The sequence below is a fragment of the Narcine bancroftii genome, chromosome 11, assembly GCF_036971445.1.
Source record: "Narcine bancroftii isolate sNarBan1 chromosome 11, sNarBan1.hap1, whole genome shotgun sequence".
Taxonomy (NCBI): Eukaryota; Metazoa; Chordata; class Chondrichthyes; order Torpediniformes; family Narcinidae; genus Narcine; species Narcine bancroftii.
Window position 1 is genome coordinate 24766541 of NC_091479.1, and position 20951 is coordinate 24787491.

At 46.9% G+C, this 20951-nt stretch overlaps 1 protein-coding gene across 15 annotated transcripts in view; it reads left to right on the forward strand.

Annotated features, from left to right (window-relative positions):
• tpm1 (tropomyosin 1 (alpha)) overlaps window positions 1–20951 on the forward strand; it is a 40780-nt gene extending 19829 nt beyond the window's left edge. For 4 of the 15 annotated variants that reach the window (XM_069902944.1, XM_069902950.1, XM_069902940.1 and 1 more), the window contains 4 exons: window positions 1014–1089; window positions 2326–2388; window positions 2475–2544; window positions 19687–20951. In XM_069902944.1, the coding sequence (XP_069759045.1) occupies window positions 1014–1089; window positions 2326–2388; window positions 2475–2544; window positions 19687–19769 (292 nt within the window). In that variant the 3' untranslated portion in view covers window positions 19770–20951. Of the gene's footprint in view, window positions 1–1013; window positions 1090–2325; window positions 2389–2474; window positions 2545–3526; window positions 3610–7518; window positions 7725–19686 lie in introns of those variants that run through there. The other 11 variants (XM_069902941.1, XM_069902938.1, XM_069902946.1 and 8 more) reach the window with 5 other exon arrangements.

Sequence of the window (20951 nt, forward strand, 5' to 3'; positions counted from 1 at the left end):
CTTGCTCCTGTCTGCTGCCTGCTCTACTCTGCAATCTATCGCTGCGGTGTTTTTTTTTAATCTTCACGTGTTGTTTCTCCCTGGGACCTAAAAGCAATTGGGGCTTGTTGTTGTTTTTAAATAAACACTATAAAGCCTTTGTTCCAGAATTTTATTGGAAATTCTTGACGACGCATCCCTTTTTCTCAGCTCAAAGTGAGAACCTGAATTTAGTGGGAGGAGATCTCACCGAGTCGAGGTGTCTTCACGGTTGCTCCTTTCGAGGCCTGTCCCTTGCAGATCAGACACCTGTTAATCTCACCTCAGCACATTCAATGATCTGGTATTGGCCCTCTGCAGGGGCATTTCCCTCTGGGAAAAGCTGTTCCTCCTCAACATGAAGTGGACAGCCACCAAAGGCCTCCCCCAGTGTAGGATACCCTCACTGGGAGAAGGATATCTGCATGACCACACCGACAGCCCCTTCAGAACCCTGTGTTTCATCTCCCAAACTCCATACTGCTCTACGTGCTTTTACATTCGCCATCGCCTACCCCCCCCCTCTTCTTAATCTGAAATGCTCCAGATCGCTCCACCACAATGGAGACCAAGTCTGATATCACCTGAATCACTCCCAAGTCTGATATCACCTGTAACGCTGTGTCGAGACCTGCCCACTTGGCCACTCCAAGGACAAAAGCCAACATTTCAGCAAAATGATTTTCATTTCCTGCAACTAGTGGGTTTTATATTGGAGGAATTCTGGACGACCCAATTGCTTTAAGGCCACCAATTGTGCTCCATTAAACTATTTCATTAAATCTTGATTCTCTCTTTCACTCACTCCCTCTCTTGAACTCTCCTTTCCCTAATTTCTGCTGTCTCTCTCTCTCTCTCTCCTCCCCTCTCCCTCCCCCTTCCTCCCCCTCACCTCTTTCTCTCTCTTTTCCTCTCTTCTTCTCTCCTCTCTTTCCCCACTGTTTTTTTTTTATTTTTGCTGTTACCTTTCCCTCTCCTGCCTTGACTTAAAACAGTAAATCTGCTGAGCTTGAAGAAGAATTGAAAACTGTGACCAACAACCTTAAGTCACTGGAGGCTCAGTCGGATAAGGTAGGCTGTGGAATAATTCCTGCCTTTGTTCTAACTGTCCCAGACATTATATTGTGTCTCAGTGTTTCAGCTGTCCGTGCTGCCATGTCTCTCTGCACTGACCAGGGTTCGACACTGGGGGGCAGTGTGTGTGGAGTTTGCAGCATCTCCCTGGGTTTCCCTGCGTTTCTGCCAATGCCCCTCAGCTGTTTGCTGGGAGGTGTTTGGTAGAATGTAGGGGCATAGATCGGAACAGGGGAGGAGAAGAGTTAAATGGAATTGGTGAATGGTTGGTGGGTTGGGCAGAGGGGAACGTTTCTCGGCTGTACAACATGGACACTGGTCTCTCTGCTGCTTTTCTTAACTCACATTACAATTTTCAGTTCTGTTTTAATGGTCCTATTATGTAATGGCCTATATCGTGGGGGGCTTGGCCTCATTAGTCATGGGACTGAATTCAGAAGTCATGACATAGTTGCAACACTTCTAGACTCTGGTAAGACCACACGTAGAGTATTGTGTTCAGTCCTGGTCACTTCATTATTGGAAGGATGTGGAAAGGACGCAGAGGAGATTCACCAGGATGTTGCCTGGATTGGGAAACAAGTCTGATGAGGCAAGTTTAGCAGAGCTGGGACTTTTCTCTTTGGAGCGTAGAAAGATGAGAGGAGACGATAGAGGTCTACAAGATTATGAGAGGCATAGATAAGGTGGGCAACCGGTCCCTGTTTCCCTGGGTGGGAGTAGCCAATACCAGAGGACATCTATACAAAGTGAAGGGAAGGAAGTTTAGGGGTCATCAGGGGTAAGAGAGAGTTGTGGGTTCCTGAATGGTGGTGGAGGCTGGAACAATAGGGGCATTTAAGGAACATGGATGGAAGAAAAATAGAGGATTACAAGGTAGGCAGGGTTTAGTTTATTTGGTCGGAATATAGAGGTCGGCAGAACTCTGAGGGCCAAAGGGCCTGTATGTACTGTGCTGTAACGCTCTTATGCTCTAGGTCTTGTTCACTCGGCTTGAGAGAATGATTCTGATACCTGGATTGAAGGTGACCATTGTATAGCAGGACTTTAACATAAACACAAGGCAGAATGGAAATCCACGCCCAGTAAATGGGTTCGGACACTCCTTCCTCTGGAGACTTTGCTCTTGTGTTTGGTTTGGATCTGGAGGGGTTGGTGAGGCCGTGAGGAGCCTGCCCTGTTCTCCGTCTTGCCGATGGGAGTGTTTCTAACTTTACTCTCTTTCTGTGCAAGTACTCACAAAAGGAGGACAAGTACGAGGAGGAAATCAAAGTCTTGACTGACAAACTGAAGGAGGTAAGTGAAGCTCGCTGGTGGGATTGGGATGCCTGTGTGCCCACTGGTCCAGCTGCCTTACAATCGTGAACTCTCCTTGCTTTTAGGCTGAAACCCGTGCTGAATTTGCAGAGAGGACAGTTGCCAAGTTGGAGAAGTCCATTGATGACTTGGAAGGTACGTCTGTGTGTTTAATTGGCCTCAGCTGTTGTTAGCGATTCAAATCTCTACAAATGGGCAATTGTGGCCAAGAGGGGTTGGCAGGACTGCCGGAGGAGGGGGGTCTACGGGGGCTGGAGGAGAAGGTCCCGCAGTAGCTTGCAGAGGAGGGGAGTCCAGATTCTGTGCTGCTGCAGGATCATGGAGCACATCCCTGAGCATCGATTGGCTGGGTGGAGGGGAGACTTCTCTCCTTTGAATTCTCTGCGTGTCAGGTGATGGAGAGGGGAGGGGCAGGGGGAGATGGGTGCGGGAGGATGGGGGCACCGGGAAGATGGGGCAGTGAGGGAGATTGTGGCAAGAGGAGACGGAGGAGATGGGAGATGGATGGGGGGAGATTGGAGAGAGGGGAAAAGCAGAGGGGAGGGGCAAATTGGGGGAGGGAGAGCCCCACTGGGATCTGGGAGGAAGGAAAGTTTGCTGGGACGATGTTTGGGAGCGTTTGTTGAGTGGGTGTTTTGGTCAAGATGGGGGGGAGGGGTTTGTGGAATGGAAGTTTGTGTGATGGGGTGATTGAATTGGGGGGTGTGTGGAGGGGGGGAAACAGTTTGGGCTGTGGAAGGGGGTGTTTGTGGGGCTGGTTTAGTTCCCATTGCATGTGCTGGAAATGTGTACTCTTCACCGTCGAGTTGCTTGATGCTCAGACACTGGACGGCCCGCGGGCGACCGCTGTATTTTTAGATGCCAGGAAGTTGCTCCTTTGAACAAGATCTGATCTTATCCATTCTGGAAGGTGTGTTGGGCGGGGGGGTGGATTGTGGGAGTTGTGTCGGGTTGATTGTTCCTTGAGTTTTTAATGTTTCCCCATTTTGTTCTGCCCTTGCATCTGCCTGGCACTCTACCTCTTCCTCCTGCTCTCCTGTCTGCCCTGGACGCTGTGACTTTTCATCACTCTCTGCCATCTCATCTCATCGCTTTTCGCTCACCTCTGCTCCTGCAGACGAGTTGTACGCTCAGAAGCTGAAGTACAAGGCAATCAGTGAGGAGTTGGACCATGCTCTCAACGATATGACATCAATGTAAATCTTTTCCTCTGCTTGTTTTCATTTGTACTCCACACACCATGGTCCTCGTGCATAATAATCTCATCGAACTCACTGCACCCCTTTCTCTGTCCTCATAAAACGGATTCATATCTCTCTTCACTCTGTCTTGTAACAATAGTTATCTTGCAGTGCACTAACTTGTCCATGTTTAATGAACTGATTTTCTTTCCATGAAAATGTTTTTTAAAAACTGAAGTAGAATAATTTGGATTTCGGTGTACTGTGTTCGGTTTAATTCTGAAGAAAATCTTTGGAAAATTGGAGTCTTTCCCAGAGCGGATGTTTAGAATTTGTGGAGACAGGAATGCAAATTGCAATCCTGATCCTGTGGTCAGTTCTCCAAAGTTGTGCATTAACTCCTCTGTTTTAATACCCACCATTCATTTGCTTTGCAAGGGATACACAGTCTCTCCTGAAGCAAATGAGTATTGAACAAAATTAACCAAGCTTTGGTTGTGGGTGTCTTGTGTAGTTCCGAGAGTTCGGTTGCGTTCATGCGCGCGAGTGTGTCTATGTGTGTGTGTGCACATCCATGCAACTCGTAACTTTCAGTGAGTTCATCAAGTTGTACTAATCAATAAATTATTAGAAAACTCGTACATTATTTTTCCTATCCTCTTTCCACTGACTACATCGCTGTAACCTGCGTGCTGCTAACTTGCCTTTCTTTCAGGAGATAAAAAGCACCTTGGTTTTTATTGCACTAACTCATGATTTGGAGTTGAAGTTTTCCCAGGTCTGGGGGCATGACTGGGCATTGGGGCACGAGTTGTGCCCCAGTTTATGAAAGTTTACAAACCCTGCCCCCGCCCCCCCCCCCCCCCCCCCCACCCCCAACTTTGTCAGCCTGGTTTCTTCCATATGCATCGTGTGTCTGGCAGGTTTGGTTCAAGTTGGAAATCTAAATTGAAAACAAAATTGGAAATGCCCAGCAAGTCTGGGAATGTGTGTTGGAAGAAAACATTTCCAATCCATGACCTATATCAGAATTTCAACCTAAAAATGTGAACTTGGTCCTCGTTCCTCGTATTCGGCCTGACCTGCTGAGTGTTCCAAACATTTTCTGTCTTTAGTTGGAAATGGGCATGATAAAGGAGTATTTGTGCATACGACATGATGCTGGCTGAAAGATGGGAGGTTGGGTTATGGCAGTGAACTGCCCAAATTTGGTCCCCCTCCCCCCACCAACCCCCAACCCCAGTGGACAAACTAACACTGGAAAGCACATCATTTGATGGCAGAAACTCGATTTGGGCCCTTCCCTTTTTGGGCCCGTGGCCTTTATCCCACACCTCAAACAACATCCTGTGGTGGGAGAGCCTGTCCGTGACAAGATTGTACAGCAAGGAAACGGGCCATTTGGCAGTGATCTGAAACCTTTGCCTGCTGGTCAACCCCCTCGTCCATGCAAACCGCTCTCCCATTTCAGTCCATTTGTGAACACTCCTGTTAAATATTCCTTTATTCCACTTTTCTAGTTTAATTGTATGGCTGGGCACCCAGACCTGTACACCATGCTCTTGAGTGTGGCCTTACCAGTATCCTGTGCAGCTGTTACATGATGTCCCAACTTCTGGACGCTACCTGTGACGGATGAAAGCAAGCTTCTTCCCCTCCCTGTCAACCTGTTTTGCTACTTTCAGGAACCGTATACTTATACCCTGAGGTCTCTCTCTTCCACAACACTCCCCAGTGTCCTGTCATGCCTGCCCTGGTTTATTTCCCGAAAATACAAGCCCTTAAAACTGTCTGAGTTCAATACCTTCTGCCACTTTGGTTGATCCAGATCATATTGTGATCTCCGGGAACTTCCTTCGTCGTTACCACACCATGAATTTTACCATACTGAAACTTGATTCTCCAAATCATTAATGTGTATCTCAAACCACAGAGGGCCAGTGCCAATCTCTGTCACAGCCCAGTGCGAACAGGCCTCCAGTCTGAAACACCCTCCCATTTTCCTGTATCCCTCTTGGTCACTTCTTCAAAATAAAAACACTATTAAATTCATGATTTCCCATGGGCAAAGCCACACTGACGATATCTAATCACTCCATCACTTTCCAAATGCAGTCATCCAGCACGGAACAGGCCCTTTTGCTCAACTCGTCCATGTTGACCACATGGCCTTCTGGGCTGATCTCATTCCCCAGCCACGTAGGCCGTAACTTTCCTATCTATGCATCTGCCTGAATGTTGTAGTTATTCCCATTCCGTAGCTCGTTCCGGATACAGATCACCCTCTGCAGGTAGATCCTGTCTCCAGGAACTTCACCACCTGGTTTGTTCTGCTGCCTTTCTTAAACAAGTGCACAGCATTATCCACCCTCCTGGCACCGCACCCGTGCTAACAATGGTAGAGACGTTTCCGTCAGGGCCACTGCCGTTTCTTCACCGTCCCAGAGTGATCAGGCCCTGGGGATTTATCTGCCTGTGTGTTTTATTAACAGTTCTAGCACCTCCTTGTTTGTAATGTGAATTCCCCAGCTCCCATTGATCCTTATGATAAATAGAAACAATTATGGCCTCCATCCCCTACCGGGGCTCCACACAATGATCTTTAATGAGCCCACCTCTCTCCCTAGTCATCCTTTCTCTCTTGATGTACAGTAAAACCTCCAGTAACCAGCACCCATGTGGATTGGTAGATGCCGGATAAGTGAATTTTCTGGTTGCTTGAGATTGTGTGTTGCCTGAGATTGCGTGTTGCTTGATTTGTGAACTAACGATGAGGCATGGCAATTATAAACCTGCGTATTTTTTACCTATTTATTTTCTGCGATATTTTTGCCGGTTGCTTGAATTCTGGATAACGGGGTTTCATCGTTCTTGTAGAATGACTTTGGATTCTCCTTTACTGTCTCTGCTAGTTATCTCCTGGTTTTTGCCTTCCCAATTTCTGCCTTGAGTGTGCATCTATTTCCCTTGTACTCCCCAAGGACATGTTTAATCTGTGTGGCCAACAACCAATGTGAGCCTCATCCAGTCCAGAAGAGCACTGCCCCTCCTCGTCCAGCTCCTGGCCACCCTTCCCTCTGCTCCAGCAGGAGCCTGCTGGCCCTCACTCTTCTCAGTTCACTTTGACAAGCCTCCCAATTGCCAGGTGTTGTCATTCATGCATGGGTTGCAAGGATTTGAGACTACTGTTCACAGCAAAGCAGCTGAGAACCAGCCCTTGACCATGATCCAATCAGTGCTAGGAATTGATGTGGGTGAAACAATTCTATTCTGCTCTGCAATTCCATCGTTGGAGGGAGGGCATGAATCCTGAAAGTATGCAGACACTCTGATTGTTGTACAAACACGGAAATGCCGGAGGAACTCAGCCGGTCTCACAGCGTCCACACAATATAGAACCAAAGTTTCAGGTCAGTGTCCTTCCTCGAGGTAGGACTCGGGGCTCAAAACGTCGGGAATATGTCTGTACCCCCTAGGGACGCTGCGAGACCCGCAGAGCTCCTCCAGTGTTTCAGTGTGTTTTTAATGACTGCTCATTGTCGCCATCTTCCACTCCAAAGGGGAATTCGGTGTGAAAGTGTGAGAATGCTGGAATGCCAGTCTGAATTCTGCTTAAGCTTGGCATGAATCCCTTTGCTTGCCTACCAGCTGGGCATCTGTCAGTTGAAACTGGCTTGTGGAAATGCTCCAAGTAACTGCAGGATAATAGATCTGCATGTCCTCTGCAGCACAGCTTCCAACTAACTTGCTTTGGTTCTCCAGCTCTGTTTGTTCCCTGACCATGAAAGTTGGTGTGGCTGGGCTTTGGAATTGAAGTTTGAAAGTTGCTAGAGTTTATCCATTGATTTTTTTTTTGTTTCTTTTGCTTTCTGCTTCCACCTGTTTCTGCCGTGTCATTCATTGCTGTTCTGTACCTTTTCTTGCGCAGATAATCTGCTTCTCTGAAATGCCAACGATCTCTTCAAGCTGCTGCTTTAACTGTTTCTGAATTCTTCACTTGAATCTGTAAATTGGCCGAACCTATTGTTCCACCTGCTGTGGCTGTTTCATGCTTTTGGTAATGTGGGTCATGTTCTTTGTACAGTCTCTCTCTCTCTTCCAAGCTTAACTGTAAAATAAATATTTCTAGATGAACTTTTGCACTTTTCTAATTTTCAAACAGCAACTTTGAAAACTAAATCGTGGGCCAGGATGGAAATAAATGGCTTTGGGTGTATTTGCTTCTAGATCATAGTGTTCCACAGCACAGTACAGGCCCTCGATGTTGTGCTGACAAAGGAACCCTACCTTGTAACCCTCTACTTTCATTCACGTGCCTAAGAGTCCCTCAAATGTCCCTATTGTTCCAGCCTCTGCCACCTCCCCTGGCAACTCTGTATAAAATTTACAAAAAAATACCCCAATGTCTCCCCGAAACGTCCCTCCCTTCACTCTGTACAGATGGCCTCAGGGGTTTGCTTCTCCTGCCCTGGGAAACAGACGCTGGCCGTCCACCCTATCTATGCCTCTTAGACTCTTGTAAACCTCTCTCAAGTCTCCTCTCGTCCTTCTTCGCTCCGAAGAGAAAAGCCCCAGCTCCGCTACCCTTGTCCCGTAATACATTTTCCAATCCAGGCAACATCCTGGTAAATCTTCTCTGCACCCTCTCCATAGCTTCCACGTCCTTCCTATAATGAGGTGACCAGAACTGAACACAATATTCTTGGTGTAGTCTCACCAGAGATTTGTAGAGCTCCTACGTGACCCCACCGTTATGGAGCTCCTCCGTGACCCCACCGTTATGGAGCTCCTCCGTGACCCCACCGTTATGGAGCTCCTCCATGACCCCACCATTATGGAGCTGCTACATGACCCCACCATTAAGGAGTTCAATCCCCTAATGAAGCAAATGCACTGAGCGGAGACTTGAACAGACCACGAGCTGGTGCAATGTGGAATTCCGGGGTCACTCCTTGCACGTTGCCCACAATTGGAAGTTTCTTTCTGAGTTTACAGGGAGGGCAGTGCTTGTAGAACCATTTGAATAATGAATGAAGCAATTGGCATTGTGACATCGAAGGATGGAAAAAAACAAAGCTGGATTGAAGGGAAACTAATAAATGAATCCCAATATCTACGGGAAGTTCTGAACTCTATTAGTTCCTACTGAACTAAATGGTTTTTAAATGTCTTTACTGGAATATGAAAAAGCTTCTCTCTCAGAAAATGATCAAAGCATTTGTCTCAAATATAATCTGAAACAAAAATGTTGGGCTCGTTAAATTCAATACAGCACAAGAATATTGATGTCTGGGTCGGTGTTATATTTGAATTGTAACTTGCACTGAAGCTGGAGCAGGATTCCCCTTCCCACTTGCACGAGATGGGGTACAGGTACAGGTTTGGAATTTGCGAGACGGTGTTACAAGAAGCACTTGCAGCTCATTGCCAAAGGATTCTCTCTGGCAAGGCTGCGACGGTCAGCCCTGACAGCTCAGGAGAGGTGTGAGGGCTGCAGGCAGTCCGACCGACCCCGCAGTGTAAACCTTTCACTGCAGGGGCAGTGTTCTGTATTTGAGAGATTAAACACGATCCAGTGATGAATTTAGAAGAAATGAGAGGGGATCGAATAGAAACTTTTAAAAATTAAACGGTTGCCCTTGGTGGGGAAGACTAGAACCAGGGGTTAGGCTAGCTGCCAACCAAGGCTAACGAGCCCAGCCCACCCATCCAGTTATACTGCCGGACACTCGATCGCACCATGATGTAGCAAACTCAGTGGAAACGGGGGACACTGACAAGAAGGTGTTGTTACAGACGCAGTAATGTAGGAGAGACCATTTGCAGTGACCTCCTGCCTGGCGACCCAGACAGTGACCACGCGGCAATCACTACACCGAGAATGGAGAGGCGATGTATTACGCGTACACTTTCCCTGGGTGAGCGGGACATCAGGCCCAGACCTTCCCCGTTGGAGAAGTAGATGAGGGAGAAATGGATACATTTGAGTTGTTGGGGAGAAAAAAACGTGTGCATGAACCATTTGGGTAAAATGTCCAATGTCTGTGGAGCAAGTTCTGTATGGCCCTTCCATGGTAACCAACAGGTCTGCGAGGTCAACATTGACCATCAGGCGGGGAATACACAACATTGGTATGACTATAAACCCTGCACTGTGTTGTAATGAATGGCCTTGAAAGCACGAGGCTGATGAGAAAGAACGCTTACTAAAAATGGGGAGGGAGGGGGATCGATTTTGCAAGTTCTGAATTTGATAATATGAGAGCTTGATTGTTTGATGGGCGTTTGTAGCCCAGTGTGGCCTGTCATTAATTCTCTGTTGGAGCAGGTGGTAGTGTCAGATTTTACTTCATTTCTGTGCTGTTGACTTCAGCACGTGTATCAAAAGCCCCTCAGTGGGCTTGTTTTGACAATTGACATCCTGCAGGGACGGAGAGATTGGCAAGTCTGCTCACGATTGCGCAGTTGGCCACTCAGGGGCCTGGATATCGTCAATGGGCCGAGCAGAGATGGAACTTTATGCAGAGGTGGGCGATGTGGTACAAGGCAGGGGGACGATCGGCAGGACCTTGCTGTGGAGCGACGGAGCAATTGCTCCCTGGGATGGCAGTTTCCTCTTAACAAGGAGCGGAACCTTGTATGGTTGTGAACCTTTGGAGTTATCTGTGGAAGATCTTTTAAATTTAGACATACAGCTCGATAACAGGCTCTTTTAGCCCGTGAGCCTGGGCCGCCAATTATACCCAATTGACCTCAAATCCCCGTATGTTTTGAAGGGAGGGAGGAAACCCATGCAGACATGGGGAGAAGGTACAAACTCCTTACAGACAGCGCGGGATTTGAACCCTGGTCGCTGCCACTGTATCAGCGTTGTGCTAACTGAGAGTTCATTTTTAGATGCAAGGGATTCGGTGTTAAAGTTCAAACTTCAGATTTATTGTTAGAATATAAACATGACATCTCATAAAACCCTGAGGTTTGTTCGTCCAGGAAACTGGTGCTGAGGTATCGCGTCACCACCATGCTTGCTGAGTGGGGAGCAGAGGGGACTGCGTATCTCCCCCTGCTCCTGGTTTCCCACTGTGGGCAGACTGGGCCTGTCCCTTGTCTCTGGGTGCGCACGACAGAAGTGCCTGTGCTAAAGGCTGGGTTTAAGCTAGAGATGGCAGAGATGAGATTTCAGTGGGTAATATTTCCAGATAAACAATTAGCATTGAAGGCTCTGACAAATATTTCAAACTTTTTCTACCTGTGTTTCACAACTTCAAATACATTTAAGTTCCAGGCAGTTCAACACAAGTTTATATTAAAACATACCCCTTGGCGACCGCAATCTGCCCTGTTCTGCAGAGCTTTGTTTCTGACATTTCACTGTGATTTGATGCACTGTCCCACAGATTGGATGAAGTGGGTGGAAGGTGGCTTTTGATGTCCACCACGCAACTTGTGGGATTGTTGGGAGTCACTTTGCTGTATTGCTGTCCGGTGTCGGAAGATTTGTGTCATCAATGTTCATCTGATCCAACGTCCGTGAGAGAGTGTTATCTGGGACATTAATGACTGCTTTTTTAAGGGTATTTTCATATATAATCATCTGCATTAAGTTCCCTTCTTGCTACCAGTGATTTATTTAGTCCTTTCTTGCAGGGTCTGTCACTAGAGGGATGCAGTGTACCTGCTGGTGATGGATCTGGTTGGGAGATGAACTGTCAACAGTTCCAGTCCTACTGCCCAGTTACCATCGCCAGCTCCTGTGGACATTGTTGGATTGAGTCATACACTTAGTCATAAAGCATAGAAACAAGCTCTTCGGCCCACCATTTGCATGCTGACCCAACGACTGATCCCATTTCCCAGCTCTCCACAAGCTCATCGAGATACGTAAATGTTGGGAGTGAGTGTGCTGTCGCCCCAACCCCTCTCCTCTGGCAGTGTGTTCCACGCCCCAACCCATTCTGAACCTCTTGTCCCTGACCTTGAGTCTGTGGCCTCTAGCTTTGGATTACTCTGCATTGGGGAAAATTGCCCGACTATGTATGCTCCCCGTGTCCCTCACTGTCTCCCTTCTGTGGAAAACCAATCCCACTTTGCAGCCTGTGCTTGGAATGGAAACGTTCTGTCCCAGACGCAACCTTGATCGATTGGCGCGGTTGGCGCAATGCTGTTACAGCGCCAGCAACTGGGAATTCGAATCTGTAAGGAGTTTGTACATACTCCCTGTGTCTGTGTGGGTTTCCTCTGGGTGCTCCAGTTCCCATCCACCCACCCTTCAATTGGGTGACATGGACTCATGGGCTGGAAGAGCCTGTTGGTATGCTGCATGTCTAAATATAATCTCCTCTCCAGTGCTGCCCCATCCTGTGGTGACCAGCATTGTTCACAGGGCTATGGCCTAACCGTGTTTTCTATAGTGTACCATCACCTCGTGGCTCATGTGTTCTATCACTCATGATGGAAAGGATCCTAAATGCTTTCAGAACAGTTGTGTGCACCTGTGCTGCTACCTTTAGGCCACCTAAAACACTTCACCGATCAGAATTGAGTTCCACCTGCTATGGCACTGTCCACCTGAACCAATATCCAGTAGATTATAACTGCGGTTCGATCAACACCGTTGGTTTTCCAAACTTGTTCGTCATGCTTCCTAAACCCAGGCACGTGAGGTGTTGATGAACAGAAAGGGTCCAAACACTGCTCCCTGTGGTAAACCACAAACTTCCACTCACAAATCCACCACCGTCACCCTCTGCCTCCAGTTACCAAACTCAAACTCTTGGCACAACTCTGTCACCTTCATCAGGTGACGACCCCATGCCCTCCAATTAAACAGACAGGTCCTTCCCCCGACATTGGTTGCTGCTGTCTGTCTCCCATCCCTTCCCTATTTGTGCCTTTTGATCTGCCGGTAATTGTCCCTGATTCCACCTTCTCTGGCAGTGAGTTGTAGATTCGACCACTCCCTGTGTAGCTATCTATACATAGTAAAATCCCCGTTATCCAGAATTCAAGCAACCGACAAAAATAAATTGTGGAAAATAAATGGGTTAAAAAAAATACAGGTTTAAAATTGGCATGCCTCACGGTGAGTTCTTTGTTCGTGCAATACACACCCTCAAGCAACAGGAAAACTCATTTATCTGGCATTTACCAATCCCTGTAGGTGCTGGACACCAGGGATTTTACTGTAATATTTAAAAAACACAGCTCATCCTTCAAATTCCCTACCCATAGCTAGGGAAAATTTTCCAGTGTACAATTTTGTGTGCCTCTGCTCGGATCTCCCCTCAGCCTTCTTCACTAGAGAAAATAAACCCAGCCTTGTCCAATCTCTCGCCTAAACTAACTCCATCCTGGTGAATCTCCTCGGAACTCTCTCCAGCACAACTGCTTCCTTCTAACAGTGCGACGACAACTACACAGTATGCCAGCTGTGACCTTTGTAAAGTTGCAAGGTGACCTCTCATCTTTAATGTTCCATGGCCTGCGCTGTGAACCATCTGCCGTTTTCGCGACCCTTTCTGCACAGGCTGCCACTTGCAGGGAACAATGCCCTTGAACGCCAGGTGATCTGTTAATCTACTTCCCTTCATGTCCAACCACAGTAGGTGTCCCACCATTTGACTTGCCAAAACGCAACACTTTGCAAGCGTCAGGATTAACTTCCATCTGCCAATACTTCACCCCATTATCCTTTTGCAATACCTCCCTTAAGCTCATCCAAATCCTTCATAATGGCAATGACCTGGCCGCGATCCCTGCGGTAAACCACTGGTCACATGGCCTTCCGATCGAGAGAGTGTCCGTCCATCCATCTCTGCCTCAAATCGCTGTCAACTTTGGATCCAATTAACCAGTATTGCAGTTGATCAGCTCTCGACTGGTCTCGCAGTAGAGAGCTTCTCCCACCTTCCTTCATCTATGGGCAAGATTCCCCCAGACAAGTCCATGCTGATTATCGCTGAACAGGTCCTGCCTTTCCAAATGGATATTATTTTTAGACCTTTCTGGCCAACAACCCCATGCCACCCAATTACACGCAGTTAACTGACAACTCCTGATATGTTTTGAACGGCGGGAGGAAACTGGAGCCGCTGGGGGTTACCCATACAGACATGGGGAGGACGTACGAACTCCTTACAGATAGCGCGGGATTTGAATCCTGGTCGATGGCGCTGAAACCGTGTTACGCCAACCATGCCGCCTAAATATTCCGTCCCTTTGGATTTTCCCCAGTGGGTTCCCTACAAATCTCACCGACCTTGACCCTGCTGCCCTTCGTGTATTAAAGAAGAAAATGAGCTGTCAACTAGACATAGAGGGCAAATGCTGGAATGTCGAGCAAAAATAGCATGGAAATCAGCAGGTCGCTTCATCTGTGGGAGAAAAAGAAGGGTGGGAGAGGTAGGGCAGGCGAGATGCAGATTGGTAGGGCAGGGAGAGTTGAGGGCTGATGGGACAGATGTGGAGGATGAGGCGTGGTTGGGACACAGAGACAGGTTCCAGACAAAGGAGAATGAGAGTGGCAAGAAGGGAAGAGCTGGAGGAGGGTGGGGAGGGGCTGGGGGAGTACCAGCAAAAATAAAGGTTCACCAGCACTGGAGGCTGAGACAAAGAGTGGCACAGATGATGTTATAGCACAGTTGACCTGGAGTTTTTACTTTCTCCCTGTGTCTGCGTGGGTTTCCAGTTCCCCCCCAACCTTAAAAATATACAGGGGTTGTAGGTTAATCAGGGTATTTGGGCAGCACGGACTCGTGAGCCAGAAGGGCCTGTTACCGTAAAATGTCTAAATCTAAAAATATAAAATGTTATATTTAACTTCCACCTACTTCTGCACTTCACCTCCACTCCAGCTTCCATCCACTTCTACCCACATTTTACGAATAGGATCAACTCCCCCTTAGGTTCCATCTGGTCCAGTTTGCCTTCTCTTCACTCCACTCCTCTCCCTGCCTCCCCCATACCCCACCGTCTCGTAGTTCTCATCATTACCGCCTTCTTCGATTCCAGCACTGGCAGCCTTGGTTTCCACTTGCCTCTCCCTGTACAATTGGTCTTCCTCCATGTGACCCCAGTCTCTCTGTCTAGCTTCTGCCAATCAGTTGCCAGTCTCTTAACCACTCCTCACACTCCCCTTCTGTCTATCCTGGATCACCCCTCCCTGCTTCTCCAGTCCACTGCTTGGATCACCCCCTTCCCTGCTTGGATCACCCGTTTCCCTGTTTGGATCACCCCCTTCCCTGCTTGGATCACCCCCTTCCCTGCTTGGATCACCCCCTTCCCTGTTTGGATCACCCCCTTCCCTGTTTGGATCACCCCCTTCCCTGTTTGGATCACCCCCTTCCCTGTTTGGATCACCCCCTTCCCTGTTTGGATCACCCCCTTCCCTGTTTGGATCACCCCCTTCCCTGTTTGGATCACCCCCTTCCCTGTTTGGATCACCCCCTTCCCTGTTTGGATCACCCCCTTCCCTGTTTGGATCACCCGCTTCCCTGTTTGGATCACCCCCTTCCCTGTTTGGATCACCCCCTTCCCTGTTTGGATCACCCCACTTCCCTGTTTGGATCACCCCCTTCCCTGTTTGGATCACCCCCTTCCCTGTTTGGATCACCCCCTTCCCTGTTTGGATCACCCCCTTCCCTGTTTGGATCACCCCCTTCCTGCTTGGATCAACTCCTCCCCTGTTTGGATCACCCCCTCCCTGCTTGGATCAACTTCTCCCTGCTTGGATCAACTACTCCCTGCTTGGATCACCACCTTCCCTGCTTGGATCACCCCCTTCCCTGCTTGGATCACCCCCTTCCCTGCTTGGATCAAACCCTCTCTGCTTCTCCAGTTCCCTGCTTGGATTGACCCCTCCCTGCTTCTCCAGTCCCCTGCTTGGATCATCCCCTCCCTGCTTCTCCAGTCCCCTGCTTGGATCGCCCCCTCCCTGCTTCTCCAGTCCCCTGCTTGAATCGCCCCTTCCCTGCGTCTCCAGTTCCCTGCTTGGATCACCCCCTCCCTGCTTCTCTAGTCCAATGCTTGGATCGCCCCCTCCCTGCATCTCCTGTCCCCTGCTTGGATCCCCTGCTTCACTAGTTCTCCTGGTGGCCCTAGTCTGACCCCTTCTACCTTGAGCTTATTATTGGCCATCTCCCTTGTGCCCACTCAGTCTTGTTGAGGGTTTCTGACCCAATATTATCAATCAAGGACAGTGCGGTTGCCGAGCAGTTAGTGCAACCCCTTCACGGCATCAGCGATCAGGACTGGACCTGGGTTTGAATCCCACGCTGTCTGTAAGGAGTTTGTATGTTCTCCCTGTGTTTGTGTGGTCTCCAGATTCCTCCCACCCTTCAAAAACATACTGGGGTATAGGTTAATGGGGTGTAATTGGGCAGCATGGACTTGTAAGGCCAAATTGTACCATGCTCTATGTCTAAATTCTAAATAAATGAATAGTTTTCTCCACAGATGTTGTTTGACTTGCTGAGTTTCCTCTCAGTGTGTTCTGGCAGCTTGCCTGTGGCTAACATCTTGGTCAGAGCCCCTGCTATTTTCATAGAACATAAGATATAGGAGCAGGAGATGCCCATCCGGCCTGTCGAGGCTGCCTGGCCAGTCAATGAGATCCATCTGATGATTGGCTCATCTCCACCTACCTGCCTTTTCCCCATATCCCTTGATTCTACTATGTAGAAATATATCCAACCTCGACTTAAATATATTCGCTGAGGTTGCCTCCATTTGCTTCAATGCGTAGTGAATTCCTTAGATTCACCACCCTCTGTGAAAAGCAGTTCCTCCTCATCTCCGTCCTGAATCTACCACCCTAACTCTTGAAGCTATGTCCCCTGGTTCCAGTTGTCATCCGCTAATGGAAACAACTTGCCTACCTCATCTTGTCCATGTCTTCCTTATTCCCATAGATTCCATCTGACACTAAAATGTTCAGCAGGGATCTAATAAGTCCTTCTTTACATTGCTTCAATCTACCCACCCAACCCCCCCCCCCCCCCCCCCACCGAACACACCATCTTCCATCTTCCATGTCTTTCTCCCTGGTAAATTTTTCTACTGTACTTTGGTATACATTACAATAAATAATTTGATTCAGAGAAAAGGCTGGTCGTCTAAAATTGATTAATTTAACAGTCTCAGGCCCTACTCGTCCATACCGAACACAGTGTCTTCCTGAGCTCGTTCCACTTACTCACCACCTTCCATGTGAAAGATTTGCCCCTTGCATCTTTGCCCTCTCAACTTAAACCTATGCTGACCCAGAGAGAAAAAATGATGAGTTCCAAGAATACGAGGAATCCAGGAATGAGAGGGTTATCATACGAGGGTGATCCAAGCAGGGAACTGGAGAAGCAGGGAGGGGGCGATCCAAGCAGGGGACTGGAGAAGCAGGGAGGGGGTGATCCAAGCAGGGGACTGGAGAAGCAGGGAGGGGGCAATCCAAGCAGGGGACTGGAGAAGCTCTTGGCCTGTACTCGTTGGAATTTCGGAGAATAAGGCCGGGGGGGGGGGGGGAATCTTGCTGAAACATTTGTAATGTTGAACAGCGTGGACAGAGTAGATGTGGAAACGTGGCTTCCCCGTGGAGGGAGAGTCGAGGACAAGCCTTCAGGATCGAAGGGTGTCCGCTTGGAACAGAGAGGTGGAGGAATTTATTCAGCCAGAGGCAGTGTCGGGTTTAGACAGTGAGGCCCTAGGGTATATAAAGCTTGGATGCTTTTTGCTAAAAATCACAATAAAAATTATTTTCAAATGACTGCATTTACTGATCATGGATTTATCATTTGGTGGGCTTGATCTGTATCATAGATTATAATATAGTATAGCCTGGAAACAATACTTACAGGGGAAATGTAAATTTTAGAATAGATTTAACATATATTTTTGAGGCCTCTGCGGATTGTGAGGCCCTAAACCTGGGGTGTCAAACTCAAAATCACAGAGGGCCAAAATTAAAAACTTGGACTAAGTCGTGGGCCAAACTAAATAGTTATTGAAAATTTTCAACAACGTCTGCATGTTTTCTCTTCTTTCAACATATGTAATGTTTAACTTTTTCTTATTAAAATAAATGTTTAATAATAGTTTTGGTTAAACTCTTTCCAGAAGAAGCATTAACAAATGAGAAATAAATTATTCAATAAATAATATTTCTCTATAGCCTTTAAGCTCCTTTTAAATGTTTTTTTTTCCACAAGCCAACAAGTCAAAAAAATAACAACTTGCTTCAATGACAAACAGGTTTGTCTTTTAAAATGATGAACCACCTGTCTTGAAAGGTCCTGTTTTCTGTCTTTCGTTTGGCCATTTTTTGTAAGGGGGTTTATTACATGTGAGTTGGGCGACAGGTCGCAGATGCTAATAAAAGTAAACAGAGGAGGTGGAGGCGATTAGCGGGCTGACGGGCCGGCGCCAATGCATTTGCAAAGCATTCTGGGATTTTTAGTATTAGCTGTGCATGTGCTATACTGGCGCGGCGGCCAGCGGGCCAGCTCTAATACATATTTGATCTTGCGGGCCAAATATAATTATATCACGGGGCAAATTTGGCCCGCGGGCCTGAGTTTGACATGTGTGCCCTAAACTGTAGCTTGTTTAGGTTATGCCAAAATCCAGCACTGGCCAGAGGGCGGTAAATCTGTGGAATTTGTTGCCACAGACCGTTGTGGAGACCAGGTCATTGGGTGTATTTAAGGTAGAGATTGACAGGTTCACGATTAGCCAGTGCTAATCAAAGGTTATAGGGAGAAGGCTGGGCAGTGGGGAAATGGATCAGAGGCAGGATAGACTGATGGGCTGAAGAGCCTATTTCTGCTCCTATGTTTTATGGTGCCAGATCCAGACCATATGTTAGTTTAATGCTCTCAGCGCCACTACGGAGGGTTGGAATTGGGTTGAGAAATTAAATAATGGTAATGTAATCCTAACTCCTCTTTGAATTGTGCACAGAGCAACTATCACCTAGTAATGTGGAGGAATTGTAAGTTGATTTCCAACACCTCCAGCTCTGCACATGATCGCCAGGAGATTTCTTTTTGAGGCAGAGTTCACTAACCATTGAAACCTTGGTTCTACGGAAAAGGTTTGGCCATGTGTTAAATTGGAGTCCCTGATGTACTTGGAATTCTGGATGCTGATGCATTGTGCCTTGTGTGGGGGCATGTAGACGTGGGCACTGTAACGCTGCGGAGGTTTGATCTGATTTTTCACGAGACGTGCATGGATTCAGTTTGGTTCTTGAGCTTTGCTGTTTTGTTTCCTGTCACGTTATCTTGCCTAACTCAAACTTTTCTACTTTTCTTTCCTGCTTCTTGCCTGGGGATCTCGAAGACCGCCTGTACCACCAACTTGAGCAAAACCGGCTCCTAGCTAATGAGCTCAAGCTGGCCCTGAATGACCTGAGTGACTGACATGAGGGGAGATATCTAGCCTGTGTCCGTTGTTTTGCATCAGTGAAGGGAAGTGTCCCTCAACGTGATTTAATTCCCTTCACCCATTAGACAAATACAATTTGGCTGCCTTGCTAATTCTTGATTTAGATTTCTCAGTAAGTTAATTAGTCTGCCGAAGAACTTTGGTGCAAATGCTATGACTTAAATCCATAGCATAACGATTCTGACCTGGTACAACTTTGTTTGGATGTGCATGTGTAAATCCAACCACGATGGCTCTATGTATGTATTTGTAAGTTCAAGATTTCCAAGTCTTCACACCATCCTATTTGATCATCTTTCAATATTCTGTTGGGAAGAACTTGGATCCTTGTATAGTTCTGGTCTAGAAGTCTTGGAACAGTGATTCTCAATTTTTTTTTCTCACTCACATACCCCCTTACCAACCACAGGTGGTATGTGAGTGGAAAAAAAGGTTGAGAACTACTGTCTTAGAAGCATGAAATGTAGTTTCTTATATAAAACGCAAGAAAATTAGATTCTTCGTAGAACCTTTGCTCGTTTTCCCACTTTCAGGACAAGATATTTCTGTCTTGCATTTACAGTGTAAATAACATTGCTAGCTGGGTTCTGTGTGCATGCCTTGAGTATCAATCTTGGTGGCAATGTGTGTTACATGAAATTATCTTTTAATCTTGCAACAGAGAAATTGGCGCAAGCTAAGGAAGAAAACCTCAACATGCATCAGATGCTTGACCAAACCCTGCAGGAGCTTAATAATTTGTGAGTGGCCTGGATTTGGTTGCCCACTGTTGCCCAAGTCTTTACTTGGCACACCCTCCTTTTGCATGGATGTCTGGGGGTAAAGCCAGGCTGCCTGGAATCAGACAGACACGAATGACGAACCATTTGATGGTAACACCACCGTTGGATTGAACGTATTCCAAATCAAAAACAGCGGTATTCCACAATTGTTACACTTTTGCTTTATTCTTAAACACTCTCTCAACTGTTTTCTAAATTACTTTGACTTGCAAGCTGTTCACATTCCAGAGAAAATTCCTTTTTTTTTGCAACTCTCTCTTTCAAAAGGTTGCCTCCAACCTCACCACTCCATTTAAATGTTGATATTTTCCCAGAAATTAGGTTTTTTTAAAAAAAAACTTTGCTGTACATCTTCCACCCCTGTGCTGTGTCTTTTGCTGCTTGAGAATTTTTGTTTGTGGACCATTGCACTGGCAACTAGAAAACCGGGAACAATACCTGAAACCCGGTTTTTTTAAAATTGTAAAACACTGGGGTTTTTAAATGCTTGCAAGTTTCATTTTGGAGGGAAGAGAGGAGGCAAAAGGAAATGTTTTATTTGAAGTTATGAATATTGCCTGTTTTGTAACAAACTCCCCTCGAGACCAAATCCTTCAGAGTAATGTCTGAGTTGTAATCTTCAGGTCGTCTTTTAGTTCAAGTCTCCCCCCCCCCCCCCCCCCACCGCCCTGATGTGGTACGCATTTTAAAATGAAAGATACCCACTAATTTGCATCTTGGAGCCCTGCACAAAATCACTGCAGTTTGTTTCAAGAGGGTTGCAGGAATGCAAAGCGGTTGTGTTATAATTGATAAATACAGTGCTCTGCTTACAAGTTGAGGGGTGGGCTAATCAACAATTTTATGCTAATATAGTAATTATTAATGGGTGGTCTCTATTGGGTTTGTTGATTTGACCTCTGGTCAGTTATTGACCTTAGCATGAGTACAATAATATTATAAAATGAAAATGCTGTTTCTCTTTGTACACTGAGGAATACTGTACAAAATGTGCAAAAGGCCAAATCTGAAGAATATTTTGTTGCACGAGGCAATAACGAATGGAACATTCTGATCATTCTTACCTGAGCACGCTTAATTGTGAATTGGTTTAACAATATTATCTGTCTGTAAACGTCATGGGAATAAACGCACGATGATGATA